The sequence below is a fragment of the Micromys minutus genome, assembly GCF_963924665.1.
Source record: "Micromys minutus genome assembly, chromosome: 27".
NCBI classification, from domain to species: Eukaryota; Metazoa; Chordata; class Mammalia; order Rodentia; family Muridae; genus Micromys; species Micromys minutus.
Window position 1 is genome coordinate 35594792 of NC_137962.1, and position 22699 is coordinate 35617490.

Consider the following 22699-nt stretch of genomic DNA (forward strand, 5'->3'; position numbering starts at 1 on the left):
GACTGGCTGGAAAGTCTCCTAGACTCTGTCTAACTCCTTTTCCATAGCATTTAGGTGACACATACATGCTACTCTGTCATTTTACCCAGTTTCTGGGAATCAGAACTCAGACCTTCAAGTTTGTGCCCTAAGTATTTTACCCACCAAACTGTCTTCTCCTGCCAATCTCAATTGAAAACAAAAGCCAAGTGGAATTTGGTAGGGTATGCCTTTCAATTCCAGCATATAGGAGGCAGATCTCCTGTGAGTCTGAAGCCTCAAACCCCACCTCAAACAAAATAAATACAAGTAGAAATAGTTTTACAGACAATAGAGATCCTGAGACAAAGGCAGCACCCACCAGCCACCCTGAGTGCCCTGCAGGCTCGCTAGTCCTGGCTTTTCCTGGACTTCTGTTTTACAGTTGAGAAAAGAGCCCCAAAGAAGGGAAGGAACTTGCAGGGTGGAGTGGCTGTTTGCTGCCAAGCAGCCCTCCCTACTCATATCTCCTTGCTTCTTGCATGCCTGAAGCGCTCCAGCCAAGAGGAACCCCTTTCTCCCTGTAGGGATCATTGCTTTCTAAGAGGTCTTTGCCATTTGTCATATTCTATCCACCTTGGGGCCGTAAAATGCTACTGTGTTGGATATTGTCCCTTCTTTGTCTTTTCTAGGTTTACCAAACACTCAAGAGCTGCCTTCCCCGTGCATTCTTTTGTTTTGTTTTGATGAGACAGGGTCTCACTATGTAGCTGGCTGTCCTAGAACTCACTATGCAGACCAGGCTGGACTTGAACTCACTGAGTTCTGCCTGCCTTTGCCTCCTGAGAGCTGGGATTAAAGGCACTCACCACCATGCGTGGCTATCTCTGCTTCTAAACACTGAAAATGACTGAGATGTCTTTTCTTGAAAGGGTTGCAAGCATCGTTGTTGAAAGGCTATTTCACGATCAATGCAGCTGCCTTTGGGTGTTTAAATAAGCAAATAAGTAAATATTGAAAAAGTTTGGTCATGAAGAGGATATGAGTGTTTTCTGGGTGGGGTAAGGGCTTGTGAGAGAGTTGAGACAAGGTCTTACATAGTCTAGGCTGACCTGAATTCTCTGTGTAGTTGAGGATGACTGTGAATTCCTGATCTTCCTGCCTCTACCTCCTAAATGCTGAGATTACAGGCAGGGACCACTATGTCCAGCCTGAAACCTGGACTTCCTATGTAGCTAGGAAAGACCTTGAACTCCTGACCCTCCTGTTCTACCTTCCAAGTACTGTGCCACTACATCTGCCTTTTCTGTTTTGTTTGCAGGGAGGTTGAGGCCCGGTCTCACTATGTATTCCAGGCTGACCTTGAACTTTCAAAGGTCCTCCTGTCTCTAGCTTCCCAAGTGCTGGGATTATAGGCATTTTACTTTTTTTTTTTTTTTTTTCTTTCTTCCAAGTACTTGGTTGCCCAGACTGCCTGGAGCTTCTAGCCATTCTCCTGTGTCAGCCTCTTGAGTACTGGGATTATAGACACAAGCCACTGTCTGCTATCATTTACTCTAGTTCATACAGTCAGTTTCTCAGACCCTCATCAGGGCATCACTGTCCTCCGGACTGGGACTGTGTGAGGTAATGCTCAGCAAAGTATTAGCCTTTTTGGCTCATTATTTCCCTCTGTTCATGGGGTTAACCTCCCTATCAGGCAGGACTAAGAGAGAAGCAGAAAGTCTGTAAATTGCCTGGTGCTCTGGTGGCCATATCTGTATTCTCTGGAGGGAAGCCTCTCCACCCCGCTTCCTCATTATAAGCCTTAGTTAGCCTGAAACACACTATGTAGACCATAGTGGCCGTGGACACAGAGATCCACTTGCCTGCCTCCTGAGTGCTGCGATTCAACGCATGCACTTTTTAAATAAAGCATTTAGAAACTTTCTAAAGAATTGTGTGTATGTGTGTGTGTGTTTATGTTCGTAGCTCGTGCGTGCCTTGTACCCACAAAAGCCAGAAGAGGGCGTCAGATCCTCTCCAACTGGAATTACAGACCATGGTGAGCCTCTATGTAGGTGCTTGGAATGGAATCCGGGTCCTCTTGAAAAGCAGCAATTTCTTCAGATCCGGGGAAACTTTCTCAAAGTCCACCTTATCTGAATTCTCGATCAGGGACCGCATTCTTCTGGGTGCTAGGAAAACCACAAAACTCTGGCCCACTTTAAAAAAGTCCTCTAGACTCTGGCCTCTGGGCGTTTCCCAGGGAGTGACCGGTGTTGGCCTCTCAGCGGCTTAAGTAGGAGCTCCTCCTTTGACTGACAGGAGAGGCCGCTAATGCTAGCCTAAGGTAGTTCCTTTGAGCTGCTGGGGGCGTGCCGCCTCCGCTCTAATCTGTCCAATCCCGAGCTCGGCAGGGCCGAAGGGCGGGGTCTGGAGTCCAGCAGCCAATAGGGCGAGCACAGCGGGCGCGGCGGGGGCGGTGCGGTCTCGGCTGGCGGCAGAAGCGGCCGCGGTGGGTCTGGGCAGGGCCGGGGAGTGCGGCCGGGGCGGAACGGAAAGGGGTCAGGATCGCAATCCGGCCGGGCGACGTGCTCAGTGGGACCCGAGGCGAGCGGCGGCCGAGGTGAGGGGTGCGCCGCGACGGTTGGGACACGGGTCGGTGGCCGCGCCTACCCCTGTCAGGCCGCGCCGGGGCCGAGCGCGCGGGGCCGCGCCGCTCGAAACTTCTAGTCCGCGCGCGAGGGGCCACGCGCCGGCGGGCGGAGCCCGGGAGGCCCAAAGGGCGGCCGGAGCGGGCGAGTCCCACGCGGAATCACTCATGGGGCGCTTTGCAGACTGCCTTCCATTTCCGTCCTTCCCATACTCGCTGTCCGCAGCGGTGAGAGCCAAGCCTGCCCGGTGGCACACGAACTAGGAGAGTGAGGAGACACAGGAAAGGCTGCGTGCTGTCCTTTTTGACTTTCATAGTTTTCTAGACTCAATGGATCCGAAGTGTCAACTCCCTCTTACCTCCCATAGGGGCTCTAGAGCTGCGTTCTTCTTTTCCCAAAGACTCCCAGGCTTGCCGTCACTCCTCTTGAGAAGGTCCGCTTTTCTTTTTGTTCCAGGAATGGATCAGAGGAGCTGCTGGGGATCTCAAGGCCTTGGGGGTTAGACCTAGAAGTAGACACGCTCCAGGGGTGCTGCGTTCTTGTTGGGTCCTCAAGGGAAGATAAGTTCTGGTCCGGGTTGTGTGCACTATTCCTGGCTCTCGTCCTTTTTCCTTGGCCGCAGTTTAGTGATAAAGAGGAGTAGTTGCTGACAGTCTCCTGGGCTACTCATTAGCGGTTTAGCAAAAACACTCCTGCACTGTCCTGATGTAAATCTATTTAATCCTGAGTTGTGGATGTGAGCTCACACCTTCCTACCCCCCCTGCAGGTTTTTCAGTTTGCTTAAATTCTGGTTTTGCGCCTCTGGGATTGTCAGCTTGGAGCCCCTAGCAAAGGGATCAGCCAGGTGGGTTCTGTGTTAGCCTCCCTTTTCCGTCGCGTATTCACAGAAGCTCTGAATGAGAGTCAGCGTAGTTGGAATTCTCTTGACTTTCCTGGAACACTCGAGTCTGTGCATTGACACTTAACTGTAGAGTTTGGCAGTCTCCTTGGTGAAGCTATGCTACTTGAGCCATGAGGCTACTACATGAAAAACTTGTGCGATGTGTGTTTTCTTTTCCCTGTAGTCTGGATGCTTTAAAGAAACTGACCATTGGGCTGATCGATGTTTATTACTTGGGAAAGTAACTGAGCACACAGTAGTAGATGACAGATTAGATCTGTTCTCTCTGGGCAGGATTTTTTTTAAAGATTTAACTCATTGGACTAGAAATAATATTTTAGTTTATGCTGTTTGGGGAGCTAGAGTTTTGTTACTTCTGACCATAATAATTAGTGTAAAAGTGTGGCTGGAAGAAACACATCTAAGCTTCCATGCTGTCTGACAGAGGTGACAGTTGTGTTCCCTTGGTCCTGAGTGCCAGTACAGATTTCTGATGGCCAGGCATTTCTGTGGGGGGTATAGGGACATTTGCTCTTACTGTTGAGGGGGTTTTGTTTTGTTTGGACACAGGGTCTCACTATGTAGACCAGAGATCTGGACCTCACAGAGATCTGCCTGCCCCCGCCTCCTGAGTGTATGACCCCATACCTGGCCACCCTTTTCATTCTTTGCTTTTACCTGAAAGTACACACTGATGGGTTAAGACCGGATTCGTAGGCATCCTGGTTCTTAAAGGAGGTCATCATTTGATCTTTGCAGGATGTTATGGAAGATCAAATAACAGTAGCAGAATTACTAAGTGCAGTGGCACCTTGTGAAGCATACTCAAGTGCTCTCTGGCCAGCCTCACCTGAAACCAAGCTCTCAGCTGACTCTGGCCTGCTTATCTACCATCCCATTGTACCTGCTTCCTGGAAGCCACCCTTTAGATTCTGTAGGTAATAATCATGTTCACATGAGCTGAAGTGCCTGCTCTGTTTTTTTCCAGTTGGGAACTACAGCTGCATACCTGAAGGCGGCAGAGGGAGGCAGGGCTCAGGGATCTAGTCCATTTGCATACTAGGGGCAGAGTCCTTTATGGCCTCTGCACAACCTCCTCACACCTGAGAGTAGACCTGAGAGCATTGTCTAAATGGGCCTGAACTTGTCCCTGATGGCTCTCAATGCTGGGTGGTGGTCTTGGGGATGGCTGTTTGGGGACTTATTTTCCCCCTGATTTTTAATATTCAGATGGTTGTGCTGTCTGCTGCCTAGAGACCATCTTAAAAAGGATAGGTCTCAGGCTGCAGAGTTGGCTCAGTGGTTAAGAGCACTGACTGCTCCTCCAGAGGTCCTGAGTTCAATTCCCAGCAACCACATGGAAGCTCACAACCATCTATATTGGGATCAGATGCCCTCTTCTGGTCTGTCTGAAAACAACTACAGTGTACTCACATTAAATAAATAAATAAATAAATCTTTAAAAAAAGAAAAAGGATAGACCTCCTGGGGCTGGCAGATGGCTCAGTCAGTAAAGCACCTGATGTTCAAACATAAGAACTTGTGCTTGAACCGCACCAAAAAAAAAAAAAAAAAAAAAAAAAAAATCAGGTAAAGATGGGTGATGGGGATGGATGACTCAGTGGCTAAGAGCCGTTACTCTTACATAGGATCTGGGTTTGGTTCACAGCACCCACATGGTACCACAACCACCTGTACTCCAGCCTCAGGAGACCATCAGTCCTCTGCTAGCCTCTGAGGACACCAGGAAGGCACATGGTGCACTTGCATACATACAGGCAAACACTCATAACTTAAAATTAGGAATCGTATAAAATGTAAAGTGACAGTCATCAAACTCTGGCCTGCACTTGCACACATGCACACACAGAATAGTTCTCCCGCTGCGCACCTGCCTGTAAGTCTACTCTTTGGGAGGAGGAGGGAGGGAAATCTCTAGTCTGAGGCTGGCTTGAACTGCCCCAAACACTCAAACCCTACAAGTTTTCCCCTCTAAGAAAGGTTACAAAAAAACCAAACAAACAAAAACAAGGGAACTAGAGATGGCTCACCAGTTAAGAGCACTGGTTAGACCTGGGTTCAATTCCCAGCACTCACATAGTAGCTCACAACTGTCCCTAAGTCCAGACTCTGGAATCCCATATACACATGGTGTACAGACACACATGTAGGCAGAATACCTATTCACAAAAAATATAGGTTAAAAAACCACCTAAAGAAACAAACAAGGTCTTCATACTCAAGAGAGAAGGGTATATAGGGATTCAAATTCCAAAGGACAAACAGTCTTTCATGGACAAACAGTCCTTTGTGGACAAACACTTCTACAAGGACATTCCAGGATTATAATGCCAACAGCTCATCCGCCACCAAGGAAGCAAAACCTAGTGGAAAAACCCCATGCTGGCATCCAGGAGCCCAAGTTCTGGACCCAGGATGAACATCTGTGGTCATGGACTCTTGCAAAGTAATAGTCAGGCCTGACACCACTTTCTTTATCACAGCCATGTCATTTAAATGTTTAGGTGCAAAACAATGAGATATAAATCCTTTGAAATGTGTGTCCTCCGCGTATGTAAGTCAGCATTATTATTAGCTCCAGGATGGCGGGAAAATAGGATTACAGATTCTCTGAGGTGAGAGGCAGCCTGTTAGGAAGGCTGTGCTCCCCATGCCACCACCAGGTCAGGAGGAGCTGCTTAGGGCTAGAGTGTCACAGTTCTCACCCTGGATGCTGGCCCCAAGCTGTTCACATGAGTGCTTCCTGTCCTGGGGCAGGGTTACCTCATGGCTGTTCTCAGAACTCTTACAAATATGAAATCTGAGACCCTGAGATCTGTATGTCATAACGTCTTCGTGGGAAGGCTAGAAAGAGCCCTGGGCCCCATCCATCTCCCCTCAGGTATTCCAGGGAGTGAAATTACATTAAAGCTAAGTGGAATGGCTCGAGCCCGTAATGTCAGCACTTGAAGAAGGGCTGAGGCCAAGGGCAGGCCACACAGTTCCAGATCAGGTCCTACCTCACTGTTCCAGCAAGGCTCCTTTCTAAGGCAGCTGCTGAGGACTCTGACCACCGACTCAGCACTATGACTGCTGTCGGATTTCCTTGGCTAATCTAGTTCAGTGCCTAGGTTCAAAAAGTGTTTTATGATTGAAAATTTTTAAAATGAACTAGACACATAGCTTAGTAGTAGACTGCTTGCCTAGCTTGTAGCACATGAAAGGGAGGAAATCTGGGGAGAAGCGGGTAAAGGAAAAAAAGCAGGGGTTGGCAGAATGGCTTAGAAGGTAAAGGTGCCTGCCATCAAGCCTTACAACCTATGTCCAGAACCCACAGAGTAGAAGGAGAAAACTGATGAGAATTGACTCTTACAGTTGTCCTCTGACTGAGACACACACTAAATAAATGCAATCAAATATAGTACCTATGAAAATTACAAATCTGGACAGAAGCCAGGCAGTGATGGCACAAACCTTTAATCACAGCACTCAGGAGGCAGAGGCATGTGGATCACTGAGTTTGAGGCCAACCTGGTCTACAGAGTGACTTCCAGGACAGCCAGGGCTCCACAGAGACACCCTGTATGGTGTGGGGAGGAGAATATCTGGACAGAGAGAAATGGCTCAACAGGTAAAGGCATTCGCTGCCAAGCCTGACGATCTGAGTTCTATTCCTATTTCCTGGGAAGGAAAGAAATAGCTCCTGCAAGTTGTCCTCTAATCTACACACAATGCACACAATAAATAAATGAAGTCTCCTTTAAAATATACAGTCCTTATCTTCAGGATTTTATAGTTAGCTCAAGTACCTAGTAACCACAGAGATGCAAAAAAAAAAAAGTCTCTTTGTTCAGAATTGTTAGAACTACCCTTTGTGTTTTTTTTAAACTTTATTTTAAAAAACAAAGATAAAAGAAAAAAATTTAAACATTTTTGCATAAATGTATACAAATACAATTGTGTCAGTGCTTGGCTTTTTTTTTTTTTTTTAAGGTTTGATACTCTGTTACCCTTTGTTAAGATAGGGTCTCTTTACACAGTCCAAAGCCAGCCTCAGACTAGAGATTTCCCTGCCTCCTCCTCCCAAAGAGTAGACTTACAGGCAGGTGCGCAGCGGGAGAACTATTCTGTGTGTGCATGTGTGCAAGTGCAGGCCAGAGTTTGATGACTGTCACTTTACATTTTATACGATTCCTAATTTTAAGTTATGAGTGTTTGCCTGTATGTATGCAAGTGCACCATGTGCCTTCCTGGTGTCCTCAGAGGCTAGCAGAGGACTGATGGTCTCCTGAGGCTGGAGTACAGGTGGTTGTGGTACCATGTGGGTGCTGTGAACCAAACCCAGATCCTATGTAAGAGTAACGGCTCTTAGCCACTGAGTCATCCATCCCCATCACCCATCTTTACCTGATTTTTTTTTTTTTTTTTTTTTTTTTTTGGTGCGGTTCAAGCACAAGTTCTTATGTTTGAACATCAGGTGCTTTACTGACTGAGCCATCTGCCAGCCCCAGGAGGTCTATCCTTTTTCTTTTTTTAAAGATTTATTTATTTATTTATTTAATGTGAGTACACTGTAGTTGTTTTCAGACAGACCAGAAGAGGGCATCTGATCCCAATATAGATGGTTGTGAGCTTCCATGTGGTTGCTGGGAATTGAACTCAGGACCTCTGGAGGAGCAGTCAGTGCTCTTAACCACTGAGCCAACTCTGCAGCCTGAGACCTATCCTTTTTAAGATGGTCTCTAGGCAGCAGACAGCACAACCATCTGAATATTAAAAATCAGGGGGAAAATAAGTCCCCAAACAGCCATCCTCAAGACCACCACCCAGCATTGAGAGCCATCAGGGACAAGTTCAGGCCCATTTAGACAATGCTCTCAGGTCTACTCTCAGGTGTGAGGAGGTTGTGCAGAGGCCATAAAGGACTCTGCCCCTAGTATGCAAATGGACTAGGTCCCTGAGCCCTGCCTCCCTCTACCGCCTCTTAATTTTCAGGCATTGTAGTTATTAGTGGTTCTGAGCCACCCACCATGGGTGCCTGGGACTGAATGTGAGCCACGTGGAAGAGCAGTGTAAGCTTTAACTACTAAACTATGTCTACACTCTTTGTTTTTTAATCTTTGGTCTTTTGTGATAGCGTCTCTGTGTAGTCCTGACTGTCCTGGAAGTCAGTGTTTTGAGTACTGGTATTAAAGGTGTACACTACCATGTCTAACTCTTACTTTGTGTTTTTAGAGTGTGTGTGTGTGTGAGAGAGATTTCTTGCAGGTGTGCATTTGTTGGGGATCTGAGAACAACCCTTGAGAATCTATATTTTTCTGTTACTTGATGGGATTCAGGGATCAAATTCAGGTTGTCAGGCCTGCATTGAATTTTTTTATGCTGAGCCATCTTAATAGTTCTGTTTGTTGTTGTTTTAATATTTTAAGTGTGTTTTGTCTGAATGTATGTATGTGCACCAAATGTTTGACTGGTGGCCAAGGAGATCAAAAGAGGATGTTCAATTCTCTAGAAATGGAATTGCAGACAGTTGTGAACTGCTGGGTGGGTGATGTTGTGGGTGCTAGGAATTGAACCTGGGTCCTCTGAAAGAGCAGTGGGGTTTCTTAACCATTGAACCTATCTCTCCTGTCTCAACAGTCCTTCCTGTTTTAGAGAGAATATAGCTGTCAGGCTTTGAACTCATTGTCTTTCTGCCTTAATGCTTTGGAGTTTAGATTATAGGGGTTTTACTTGGCATCTCTCCTTGGGCTGAGAGCATTTGGAATGTATCTTAACTGTGCTCAAAGGGGAAAAAGGCAGTGAAAGGGGAGCGTTCTGGCTACTGTTTACGTAGAGATCCTAGTGCCTGCTTCATCACAGCTTTAGGTTCCAAGGGGAAGGGCTCATACTCTATAGAAGCAGCAGGGGTAGAAAGGTCTAGAAGTTATTGTTTAACAGTAGTAGTACCAAATAGAAGTGGGTCCACATCTAGGGAGATACAGAGGAGGGCTGGTTTGGCTGCACTTACATGCTGCAGAACTTAACTCCAGGGAGGTGGCCTTCACCACAAGTGAGCTTCAGAGTCATCAAGCATGTGGCAATTGATAGCTGGGTGGTGATGGCACACACATTTAATCCCAGCACTTGGGAGACAGAAACAGGCAGATTTTTCTGAGTTCAAGGCTATCCTGGTCTACACTGCGAGTTCTAGGACATCCACGGCTATACAGAGAAACCCTATCTCTTTAAAAAAAAAAAAAAAAAAGTGCAGGTGGTGTGTGTTAGATGTGGGGGCTATGTAGGGGAGGGAAGTCTAATGGGTAACTTCAGAATATGATGAGCTTCTTGTAGGCCAAGGTTGGGGTCTAGACTTTCCTTTGGAGAATGAACTTGGGGGAACATTCCAGCTTATGAGCAGGATGATCTTGGCAAGAGTAAGAGGTCAGTTGCAGAGTCAGGGATGTGGATGGGAGAGATGTGATCTGGTTGTTCCTTTTCACAAAAACCACCAGTGTCCTCCAAGGCTTGAAGATTGCCTTAGGCTATTCCTGGGAAGCAGTAGCTTAATTTTGGAAGAAAGGGGCTTCCAGGGAAGGCTAGTCTCAGTCATTGATTTAGCTCCATGGTCTAGAAGTTTACTTATGCTATGGGGGGGGGGGGGTGGGAGGTATTGTCATATAGCTTGTGTCCTGTTTCTGTTTTGTTTGGCTTGTTCTCACAAGTCGGTAAGGCTAGTCGGCTAGTTCTGCAGTCGAGAAAAGGCAATACTACAGCAACAAATCAGAGGTCAGAAGAGTGGGTTTGGAGCCAGACAGCCCTGGGTTTAGGCCCGAGGTGTACCACCAGGTGATTACACGCCTGGGCCAGTGTCTATTTTTTTAAAATATATTTTATTTTATGTACATTGGTGTTTTGCCTGCATGTGTGTCTGTGTGAGGGTGTTGGATCCCCTGGAACTAGAGTCACAAACAATTGTGAGCTGCCCTGTGAGTGCTGGGAATTGAATCAGGATCCTCTGGAAGAGCAGCCAGTGCTCTTAGCCACTGAGCCATCTTTGCAGCGAGAAACTAGACATCTTATTTTCAATTGCTGTAACAGTGCTCTAGACATCTGCTTATAAAGAACAGAAATCTTATTTCTCAAAATTCTGGAGTCTGGAAGCTAGAGGTGAGGCTACAGTCGTGTTGGGGACATCTCTGGGTCATAGATCTAACTGGTCATACTCTTTCTTACACAGCTGAAAGAGGGGATGGTTGCTCTCTGAGCTCCTTCTTAAGAAAGGGCACTAAACTCATTCTTTGGGGCTTCACCCCCATGACCTAATTAGCTTCCTGAGGCCCCACCTCCTAATGCTAGGATTTGAGCATGGAAATTTGGAGTAGGTCTCTGTCTGGATTGTGGTAGATGTGTAGCTGTGCACCTCTCAGTCCGTAGTACTTAGTCATTTTGTATCACAGCATAATTAGGTAAACTTGTAAATTAAGCAAAACCCTAAAACACTCCTTTTGGTTTTATTTTAGCCATTTCTTCCAAAAGTCTTTCACAAACATATTCTTTCCTTAGAGTACTTGTTAGGATCTTCTGTGGTGACTCAGGGTCACAGGGATGCTATCAGGGGTCACCAGTTTGGGTGAGGCTTCAAGCCCTTTGTGTAATCTTAAAACCCTGGTAAGACAAATGTCCTCTTTGCACCACTCTGAGGATTTATTGACCTCTGCCTCCTTTGTGGGGGTGAGACTATAAATCTGTGCATCCTAGCTGTGTGTGGAAGGAGGCACATACCTTTGGTCCCAGCACTTGGGAGACAGAGGTGGCCTGGGCTACACACAGAAACACTGCCTTGAAACAACAAAAGAATGGGTGCCTCCTGCCTGTGTGTGAGGGAAGCCATGCCCTGCCTCCTGTTCTTGAGCTTAATGTGATGTTCATACTGGCCTGTCTCTGTGGTTGAGGAAATGTTGCTGTGACTGCACCTAGTGTTCAGAGAGGGGCAGGAGGATGTGATGGGGTGTCACATTGATGATGGCAGAAGACGTGAGAAGATAAAGGATCAAGCTGTGTGCACAGAGATCCAGGGGGAAATAGGGTTAAACTTACACAGAGCAGTGGTAGCTCAACCTGTAGAATTAGGGGATTTTTCCTTTCACTTTTAGAGTTAATTTTTAAACTCTAATGGGCCTTATAATTAAGGTAGGCATGTACTGCTGTAACTTGGCTGTTGCAGGTGTTTGCAGGTGACCATGGTCTTTCCCATAGCTTTCATTTTGTTTTCAGAACAGCTGTGTTGTTCTGGTTCAGAAGAAAGAGAAGAGGCAGGTTAGAAGTGTCAGAAGCTTTTTAGAGGCCGCTGATGGAGACCCCACACATGAGGGGTAGGCAGGCACAGGGCCTGCAGCACAGTCTATGGTGTCTAGAATTAGCCGTGGCTAGTTTTCTAAGTTGTCTCTTGAATGAAATTAAATTTTATTATTTTAAAATGATGTTCAAATTGTAGTTTGTGAACATTTTCATACTTCAAACAATGTTTGTATTTCATTATATCAAATTATGCTGTCGCTAGCTGAGTGTGCCAAGATCGTGAATTGTGGTTAGACTCTCTTCCCACGCAGACCTTCAAGCCCGCTATTAGTGGATTTTATAGCTCACCAATTTGCTGAAGCTGGCTTGCCTGGGCACCAGTTAGCTCGAATGTGATGATGTTTTAAATTAAGCACTTGTAACCTCTGTACCAGCAAATATATTATCAGATAAGGTCAGCATGGCTGGTGGCAGAACCAGTGGTCATGGGGTATGCTCTGTGTTCTGGATCTTCTGAGGGATCAAGGACCTTTACATTTCTGCTCACAGAGTTCTTATAACCAGTTGGTGTTAACTCCACTTTGTCTAGGAGTAATCAAGGTCACAGAAATGACCTTCAGAGGGTTGCTGTCCAAGTTGACCCTGAAAGCCCACACCATTGTCCCTTTATCTTGCTGCCTTGAGAAAGTAGATTCTGAGTCACTTTCTCTTAATTGTGAAAAAGATCTTTGAAATTTCCTTTTCTGTTTCTGAGAAACATAAAAACGGGCAAATTATGTGTCTCTTATTTAAGGTAGAAGTTGTGTTCACAACTAACTCAATTATGAGGTTTGAACATTTGCAGTTTATAGAGCCAGGGAGTTTATAAGGGTTGGAAGGGAGCTGGCAAAAGCTTACCAGGCTGGAGTGTGGTCAGACGGTCTAGGTCACCCTCAAGTTTCTCTTCCAGTTGATGAAGTCAGAGGGTGGAGGAGCAGGGCTCTCAGTTCCAGAGCCCTGGTGGGTGCCGTTGCTCCATCTTCCAAGTTTCCTTGAAGAGGCAGCTGAGGGAGAATTCACTTTATTGCCTTGTGACATTAAGTGAAGATTTTTAGGGTAGGTACCTGAGAGCAGATGTTCTGATTGTTTACTTTGTTTTGTAGACACAGGGTTTCACTGCATAGCCCTGGTTGACCTCAGATCCTGCTTCTTAGCCCTCAAACACTGGGGTGGCCAGCCTGTGCCATCACCCCTTGCTCAGATACATGGTTCTTATGCTTGCGCTAATTACCATTTTTTGTGCCATATGACTTAATATTAAAAAATTATATTTTCTTGTCCCAATACACACACACACACACACACACACACACACACACCTGTGAGTGCCATGTGGAGGTCAGAGGGCAACTTGCAGAAATAGTTCTTTTGTTTATTACATGTCAAATTTCTGTTTTCAGGCTTTGGAACAAGTGACCTTACCTGCCAACCCACCTAGAATCTTGGGAATGAGTGCCCTTACTAGCTGAACCTTCTAGAATGTAGAATTTAAATGGTCCATGACTTTTTTGGGGGTAGGGACCATTTTTTCCTATATCACCATGTCTGACCTCAATATCCTTATTCTGTATTTCTGTTGAAGTTCTTTCTTCCTTTTCAGGTGTTGATCAGTCCTAGGGTCTTGTGCATGCAAAGCAAGCATTCTACCAAGTGGAGCTGTATTCACCCCAGTTCCTTAAATGGTTTCCAGTGTTAACCTTAATTCTATGACATTAAAACATTTCTTGGTGCTGGGCATTTTAGGTTATTTCCACTGTTTTTTAATTAGATAATTTTGTACTTGAGTTTTCTCCCCTCCTTCCCTTCTCTCTCCTCCTCTCTCCTACCCTCTTCTCCCCTCCTCTCCCCTCCTTTGCCCTCTTCTCCCCTCTCCTCTTCCCTCTCCTCCCCTCCTATTCCCTCTTCTCTCCTCTCTCCTCTCCCCTTCTCTCCCCTCCTTTCCCCTCCCCTCTCCTCTCCCCTCTCCTCCCCTCCTCTCCCCTCCTTTCCCCTCTTCTCCTCTCCCCTCCTTTCCCCTCTTCTTCCCTCTCCTCTCCCCTCCTCTCCCCTTTTTTCTCCTGTCCTCTCCCCTCCTCTCCCCTCTCCTCCCCTCCTCTCCCCTCTCCTCTTCCCTCTTCTCCCCTCCTATTCCCTCTCCTCTCTCCTCTCTCCCCTCTCCTCTCCTCTCCCCTCTCCTCTCCCTTCTCCCCTCCTCTCCTTTCCTCTCTTCTCTCCCTTCTTCTCTTCTTCCCTCCCCCCCTCCTTACCTCCTCCCTCCCTCCATTCCTAAGGAGAAATTTCCACAAATGGCTTTAAAGCTTGAACAATTTAGTGTTTTGAAATTTGTTTGAATTCTTGTTAAGTCTTTTAGGTAAAAGATTTTATTTTACCTAAATATTTTAGTAAAAATATTTACTAAAGTATTTAAGGTAAGAGAAAACTCTGGGAATTCTTCCTAAAAGGTGGCTTGGTCTTTGGGACTTGTCAGTATCTATGAGATAACTCTGATGAGGCTTTTTTTTTTTTTTTTCAAGTCTTGATTTTTATTACTTAAAAAAGCTGCATATTTATTTTGCTTTCTGACTCTGTGCTTGTGCCTTCAACACTTTCACAACGATTTTCTGCTCCTCAATGAGGAAAGCCCGCTTGATCCTGTCACGGACACACTTGGCACACATGGAACCACCATAGGCTCTGCTGACGTGCTTCTTTGTCTTAGACAATCTCATAAGGACTTTGGGTCTCACGGCACGAACCCCTTGCAGTCTGCCCGGGCACACGCCACATGCGGATTTAGGTGCTTTCCCAACCTTCTTGGTGTAAAGGTAAACAATCCTGTTGCCAGGGGTTCGAGACAGCCTTGTTTTGTTAGAGGCTGTATTGTAGGAAAGCCTACAAAGGTATGTCAGACACTGGACCATCTTGAGTGCCTCTAAGCACCGTCCCCGGAAGCTGATGAGGCTTTTTTGAGTCACATTTCCTTCCTAACCTGAGTGGCTACTCCTTGCAGGGATGCTTTCTCTTCCTGAATAAGAACAAGTCTTTACTCCCAGATAGAGCATGGCATGCTCAGGCCTTGGTTTCAGTTCCCAGCACCTAGAGGGGTGGGGCATAAAGGGAGGGGGGGAGAGAGAGTTGTTACTAGTGACTTTGAGCAGGTGGTCCTCTTCCCCAAGGCTGTAAGTTGTCAGGCTGCTCAGAACACAGTAGCTGACAGTGTTTGTCCTGGTTTGCTTTCCACATTTGCCGTGTGTGAATTGGAAAGGACTGTGCAAGGCTGTTGGTGCTGGGATCATTCAGAGATCACAGCAGCCTGGGGTCAGGTTGTCCTTTGGACTTTGCCTCAGTGGGTTGGATGCCATTCTCACAGAATCTTCAGCTCCCTTCATTGCTACAGACTGGTGCTCTACTATCATATAACGCTTCTGTCCCATTGGCTGGCTGACCGGTTCACCTTTTACTGCCCTATAGAAGACTGAGCAGAGTCCTGTTTTCTTGATTGCTCATTTCTCATGGTTTGCAAAGAACAAGGTGTGTGTGTGTGTATGTGTGTGTGTGTGTGTTCACTCGAATGCATGGATGGATAGGATGGTGTATGGTGGTGCAGGGCTATGCTAGCCCACCTCTGTTCTGACCTTGCACAGTTGCTGTGTCTCCCCCACATCTATTTCTCCCCTAGAAGCTTTTCCTCTTCACTTATCTCCCCTCACCATGGGCAAAATTCTGATTCTTAGTTCCTCTTCTAAGAAAAGCTTGTGTTCACAGCTGAACCAAAGCAGGAGACTTCATTCCAGATGGAGGTAGAAATAAGAGGAAACTATCCCAGACAATACGGGAGCATAAGAGGCATTTTGTTCCCTGGCACAAGCTGGTCTTAGTGCCAGTTCTTGGGGTGAGCCTGACAGTTGGCTCTGCTAGGCACTGGGAGCTTCCTGCTTCCCTTCCCCACCCCTGTTTATTCTGTCAATAAGACCAAATTTTAGAGTAATGGTTGACTGTGTACTTGGCAGCCTGTGTTTTTATCACAAGTGTGGAAATTGTACTTTGGCTTCCTTTCTGCAGATGCCTAAACATGTCTGAGTCATTGTTGCCTTAGCAACTGGCCGAACTTTGCTTGTGTGTGGCAAAGGCTCTTGCAGGGGCTGGGTGGGAACTTTTCAGACAGACTAGATGGCCAGTGCCAAGCCCCAATGGCGCTCCCTGTGCTTTCCCCACCTTTCCTTTTATTTCCTTGAGAAATCCCTGCTCAGACTTCCCAGCTCAGCAGGGTAGAATGGCATGGGGCATGGCTGACCATGGCTCCAGTAGCTCCTAGCCCAGGCTTTGCTCTTCGCTCTGCACTGTGGCCCAGCTTCTCCTGCTGTCCCGTGAACTTGCTTATGTTTCTTACACCTGGGCCTAAAGGCTGATCTGCAAAGAAGTGTGGCCTTACAGAGGGCCAGACAGGTGCACCCGACTGTGTAATAGGGACACAAGTATGACGAGGTCGCAGGTGTCTACAGTATGTGTTCTTTTAAGAAGACTAAGCAAAATGGTTGCTGTGATATTATCCTTTGTTATCTTCTCTTTAAAAGCTGCTTCTTTTTCTCCTTGGTTTTTTTTTTTTTTTTAATTTGTGCATGTGTGTGGGTGAAGGTATGCCATGGTTCACATGTGGAGGTCACAGGGCAGCCTGCAGGAGTTGGTCCTTGATAGGGTCTAACTCAAGCCATCAGGTTGGCAGCAAGTGCTTTACCTGCTAAACTCACTCACTGGCAGCTTTTATTTCCCTTTGAAGTTCTTTTTGCTTTTATACGTGTAGATCTGGAGTTGCTTGGGGGAGCAGGAGCTGAGAGCTCTCACCTCTCTTAAGCTCAGCAAACCCAGCCCATCTCTCCTGAAGTACTTCTTGTGCTCATTTCCAGAATTACTGTTTTGGACCAGAGTTGCTGTGTCTTTTACTTCTGCTGGGAACAGCCAGGTTCATGACATTTAGAAATAATTTAAAATAGCACGTTCTATCTTATGAATGTGGAGGAACTTCTCATAACCCTGCCTTCCAAAAGCTTCATACTTGCTGTGTGACTGGTTGCAGAGAGTACTTAGCCTACTGGGGACTGTAGGGATTCCCTCTTGGGAATGGAGTTTGCAAATTGCCAACCCTGTTTGGATCCACAAAGATTGCAAACTTTACTCTCTACCTGCTCTGCTACAGCACTGTGCTTTGGAGTATAAGAATGTGTAGTACCTTCTTAGGATGCTCAGTGCTTAGATTGCTCTGACTTCACCTTGGCTCTGCTATTTGTTCTGGGATCTACTTTTTACTTGTATATTGTATTTGTGTGTGTGTGTGTGTGTGTGTTTGTTTGTGTTCCCGTGTGTGAGTTTATGTTCATGGCATTTGTGCAAGTGCCCAAGGAGGCCAGAAGAGTGCTGTGGGCCTCCTGGAACTGGAGTAAGAGGCAGTTGTGAACGCCCTGATTGTGGATGCCGCAAACCAAACCCAGGTCCTAACAGCTAAGCCACCTCTTCCCATTCCACCTTTACAGCGGGGCTTGTTGTATGATTGGGTAGATGACTGTTGCACCATATTTCATGTACCACTGCTTGTTCTGTGTGTTCTCTGATTCCACAATGGAACACACAGGTGGAAGGGAGTTTCCTGATTCTTGGGACCGATGTTCTGACTCAGTATTGTCATGGCTCCGTAGTGGTCCTGGCTCTGTGTGGTCAAGTGACTACCAAGGGTTTGGTCCCTCAGGACTGTGCCTGACAGTTACAGGTTGTGTCAGGTGTATTCAACCCTTGGCTGTATGTGTATGTGACATGTAGGTGAGAATAACCGAATAATGTAGTGCAAAACATAAGATTATATTTAAAGTATTATGAATTTAAGTAAATAAACATGGCAGTTTCTATGTAGTTTCTGCCCTTCAGAGGTTGTGACCTGTAAGAAATTCCTGTCATTCTCTGGGCCTGTCTCCTCTGTCCAGTGAAAGATGAATCTGTGAGGGTTGAAGCGATAAGTTACTTCTGTCTATGAGATGAGACCATTCAAGCCAAATTAAAGTATATAAAGGCAGGTTTATTGGAAAGATGCTCTTGGGCAGTGTGGTAGTTTGAATATGTTTGGCTTGTGGGAAGTAGTAGTACTCGGAGGTGTAGCCTTGAGGGAATAGGTGTGGCCTTGCTGGTGAAGTCTCTACTGTGTAGGTGGGCTTTAAGGTTTCTGGGAAGAGTGTCCCCTCCTGCCTACCACGGATCAAGATGTAGACTTCAGCTCCTTCTCTAGCACCATGTCTGCCTGGATGCTTTCATGATTCCCACCTTGATGATAATGAACTAAACCTCTAAGACTGTAAGCCAGCCCCAGTGAAATGCTTGCCTTTATAAGAGTTGCTTGGGTCATGGTGTCTCTTCAAAGTAGTAGAACCCTAAGAAAGACAGGAGGATTCATTGGTCCCAAGAATTGGGCCAGGGAAGTAGTCTTGGGGAGGGAGACAGAGGGGAGAGGGAAGAGAAAGAAAGAGTGAGCACAAAAGGAGAGAAAAAATAGGGGAGGGAGGGAGAATGAATATATCAAAATATCTGAATTATACAGGGGAAAGCTTCTGGGGGAAGGTATGCCAGCCATGCTCTGTAACAGGTAGGGATTGAGGGATACTGGGAGAACTTGGAGGTCAGGTCCACTTCTGTATGTAAAATATGTATCACAATGGATTGTCCTGCATCTGAATTCCAGCATGAAGTTTGCTCATGAACCATGTGATGTACCTCTCAAGCTGGCTGTATTTTTAATTCAGTGTCCTTAAGGCTTTGAGAAATGTCATTTGCAAAGTCATTAACTGTATTACAGACCTTTCCACTGACACCGGGTTCTGTGGATCCCTTCCTCACTATGGAGGTGGCAGTGCTCAGGGCTGGCTGCCTTGAGATACCCCCCCTCAATGTTCGTGCACCCTTCCCAGTCCCTGAAGTACAGACTGGAGAAATCTGTGTACCTATAAGTTAAGATTAGGCAAGGCTTCTGCCAACCTGGGGAGGGATTCAACCTCTCCTAAAACCCAAAGGTGTCCAAACCCCACATTCCCAGGTTGGACCATTAGAGGTTCTTGTTTTCTCCTATTCTTCCTAAGGGATCTCCTTGGACTAGAGTGGTCCTCATGTTTCCGTCTCTGGAGTGCTGGGGTTGCAGGTGTGACCATCACATTGTCCCTGACTCACCTTTCACTGTTGTCTGATGTCACAGATATTTTCAGGTTAGTGTATGCTGAGGCTGATGTGTCAGATTCCCTACTTTTCTTTGTCTAGTTGTATTCATCCTCAGGACTGGTGAAGAAGCTGAGCTTAGACAAAGTGCCAAGCCTGGACGTGTGGCATATGCTCGATTGAGCTGTGAGTACTGTTGTGGAACTTGGAAGCCAGACCTGAGGATGAGCCAGAAGTACTAGCAAGTGTGCACTGTGTCAGTTTTGTCCTATAGTGATGAATTGTCATATCAGTGGGAAGATGTGTGAACCAGGATCCAGTCCTTTGTGTGGTAGACCTCAACCTGTAATGATGCACATACACCTGTTTGCTGTTCACAGACTTGCATAGTCTCCTCTTGTCCTGACTATTCCTTGTGGATGGTGTATTATTCCTTTCTTGGCTGCAGGGTTTTGGGGACACACTTGCTTTTTCTCCAGGGCTGTTTTCTTGTAGTGACTGGGTATCGTAACTTTCTGAAAGCTGTTTTTAAAATCCTCTCTCCTCTGTGAAGGATGGGAGGGGGAACAGTGTTTGCAACCATGACTCAGCCTGATATAACAGTCATTCTGACTGGAAGTTTGCAAGCTGTTACCCTGCTGGCATCAGCAGCTGTGAGTTCTTTAAATATTTGCATTTTATCACTGCTCAGCTCTTGTCTTCTGCAGGGGAGGGAAGTCTCTGTCCTACAGTCCACATGGCCATCTCTGATGCTGCCTTTCCAGGAGGAATTGAGACTTAAAGATAGAGTGGTTACCAGGTGAGCGTGCAAGGTGTGAACTGGGCATTTCTGACTAGGGTCCTAGAAAGTGGCCAAAACTGAGTCCTCCCCAGTGTAGAAATGACAGTGGACTGGCTCTTCAGTGTGCCTTGGAAGGGTTCTGTGTGAGTGAAAGTGGAAACCAGTGGTTTGTTTTTCCTCTCTTCCTTCCTTTCCTTTCCTTTCATCTCCCCCTTCTTCCTCTCTCTTCTCTTTCTTGAAATCCAGGCTGGAATAGAGTAAGGAGGGAAGGTGTTGTGGGTCTGGATAGTACTGTTCTCAGTCAGATTTCTATAAACAGTATTTAACATTCAGAGGCAGCTGTATTGCTGGTAGAAGAGTTTTAATGATGTTTGTGACTCTTAAAAAAATTCAAGTAATTCTATTGTTTTGAATAAGTAGAGATAGCTGGGCATGGTGGCACAGGTCTTTAATCCTAGCTCTCAGGAGGCAGAGGTAGGCAGATCTCTGGTCTACAAAGGGAGTGCCAGGACAGCCAGGGCTGTTACAGAAATACGGTCTTGAAAAACCTTAAAAAGAAAAAAAAAAAAAAAAAAAAGAAAAGAAAAGAAAAAGAGAAAGACTGTTCTTTGGCGGTGGCAATAGAGCAAGTAGTGTTATTTTTGTTGTTGTTGCTTGTTTTGTTGAGATTGGTCTCAATTCAGGCTAGCCTGGAACTTGTGTAGCTGAGGATGACCAAGTGCTGGGATTACAGGTGAGTGACACCAGGCCTGGCTCAGAAGCTGACTTTTGAAGAGTTGTTATTTGACAGAATAAAAGGTCAGTGCTTTGTGTTGTTTTTCCCCAGATTTCAAACACCATTCTAATAATGGATGGCACTATGCTGACTTTCCTATAACTCAGTAGCTCTCCCCTGCCTTTTTGTAGTCCTCCACGTATCCCTTCCCTCCTCCACCTCCAGGTAGGAAGCCATTGCCCTGTCTGCTTGCCTTAAAATGCAGAAATCCTAGGACTTGATGAAGTAGATGTTTGCAGGTTTGTGCATCTTGGGCTAAGTTTCAGATGTAAAATCTTTGCTTAATTCAGGGTCACAAACATTTTGTCCCAGGTCTTACAGGTCTGGGTTTTACAGCTGGGCCTGTGATCCATTTGAGTCATTTGTGTTTGTGTGTAGAAGGTCCCTGTGCTCCCTGAAACAACAGCTAGTTAGTAAAGTACTCTCCAAATTTTAAGGGAAATTTTTCTAATTGGTCTAGGACTTGTGGTTCTGAGCACTTGGGTGTCTTTGTGTTCTTGGCTGCTTATTCTCTGTGCTCTATGTAGCTTCTTGTATCTTTAGCCTCTAATGGTAGGGGCCCTGTCATAGTGTAGCAAGTTACAAAGGGGAAGATAGACCAGATAGATGTACATGGGCTTTCTCCCCATTCAGGTTTGCACAGAGCCCTGGACACACAGGCTTTATGGACATCCTTGTTGGTGGGTACTGGGCAGTGTCTCATTTTCAGAGGTGACTGTGGAGGTCTGCCAGGACAGAGAAATGAGGGTACGATAAGTCTTCTGTGCCTGGGTAGGTGGGATGGCACCTAAGCTGGGGATGTGGCTGTGTGGAGGCTACCTTGGGTAGGAGGGGCCCAACAGTGGGATGAGCTGCTTGTTGGGTGAGGGAACCTGGCTCTTTCACAGTCTGACTGTCCTTGTCAGCTAGATGACTGTCTAAGTAGTGCTGTTTGTTCTTAGTCACAGAGAAGCTCTGGGCAGTCCCTAGGCTTGCAATTCCCAGGAAGTAGAATGTTTGCTTTGCCTTGGGCCTGGGTGGGATGCTGTGGTCCTTCCAGTCCCACCATCTGTTGTGGAGGGGTTTCTCCACCTTGCTCCAAGTGCCCATCCAGCTTCATATGGGTCTCTGAGCAGATGACAAGGGACATCCAAGGCTCGGAGGAACATGTCAGAAGCCTTTGGGCTGTAAGTTTGGCTATTAAAGTTTGATTTGCTTGCTATTCCTGCACTCCTCCTCCTAAAAGAGTGGTTTCTCAGCCATCCCGGGTCTTCATTGTCAGCAGTAGAAAAGGGTCAGAAGGTTGAGATTACAGTTCTTCAGTGGCTCCTGGTGGCCCTCACAATAAAAGCCCAGTCTTGTAGAATGGCTTCTGCCTACCTCATGCCTCGCCACATTCCTGCGTTTCTCCCTCCAAGGAAGAGGTGACTCCCCTTTGCTCCCAGTCTTTGTCCTCACTTCACCTTCCTCTCCAGGACTGCCTGCCATTTGGTATAGTGCTCCTCATTTCCCAGAGGATTTGCTGAGGAAGGTCAGGGACTGCATGATCTGTCTTTTTAAAAAGGAGCCCAGTCCTCTGCAGCGGTATAGGCAGACGATTATGGAATCTACAAACGGGCACCGTGAGGACCCTTGGCTTGGGATCCACTTCACTGTGAGAGGGAAGAGTGGTTGTCTAGGTTGATCTGGGTTTGCAGCTGCTTTTCTCTTTGGATGAGAATTACACGGACTATCTTTTTCTCTTTTTTCCCACTCCCCTTTCCCCCTTTCCTTTTCTTGTTACTGAGATGGGATCTCCCTATGTTGTAGGATCTGGCTAGGTGGGATGGCACTAGAACTAACTGTGTAGACTAGGCTGGCCTCACACTTGTGATGGGTCTCTGGCTTCCCTGTGGAGTACTAGGATTGCAGGCAAGAGCCATTAATTAATTAAGGTTATGGATGTTTAAGCTTATACATGCTCTCTCTCTCTCTCTCTCTCTCTCTCTCTCTCTCTCTCTCTCTCTCTCTCTCTCTCTCTCCAATAAAAAAATTAGTATCTCTAACAGAAACATATTTTTTTTGTGTGAGTGCAGGAATGCATGTGCCCCAGTTTGTCTATGGCAGTCAAAGGACAACTCTTGGGGGTTGGTTCTCTCCTGACACCTTGTGGGATGTGGGGATTGAACTCCTGTTGTCAGAGCTTCCTGTAGCGGTACCTCTA

At 46.4% G+C, this 22699-nt stretch overlaps 2 protein-coding genes across 3 annotated transcripts in view; one reads left to right on the top strand and one right to left on the bottom strand.

Moving 5' to 3' along the window:
* Positions 1–2429: 2429 nt before the first annotated feature.
* PACSIN2 (protein kinase C and casein kinase substrate in neurons 2) overlaps positions 2430–22699 on the top strand; it is an 85667-nt gene continuing 65397 nt past the window's right edge. For both annotated transcript variants that reach the window (XM_080938932.1, XM_080938934.1), the window contains exon 1: positions 2430–2566. The gene's annotated coding sequence lies outside the window, so the exon portion shown is untranslated. The remainder of the gene's footprint in view (positions 2567–22699) is intronic.
* LOC308438274 (large ribosomal subunit protein eL34-like) lies at positions 14341–14694 on the bottom strand (the record flags this gene model as incomplete). Its single annotated transcript, XM_080939622.1, has 1 exon — positions 14341–14694. The coding sequence occupies one exon, from the start codon at positions 14692–14694 to the stop codon at positions 14341–14343; it is 354 nt and encodes a 117-aa protein (XP_080795748.1).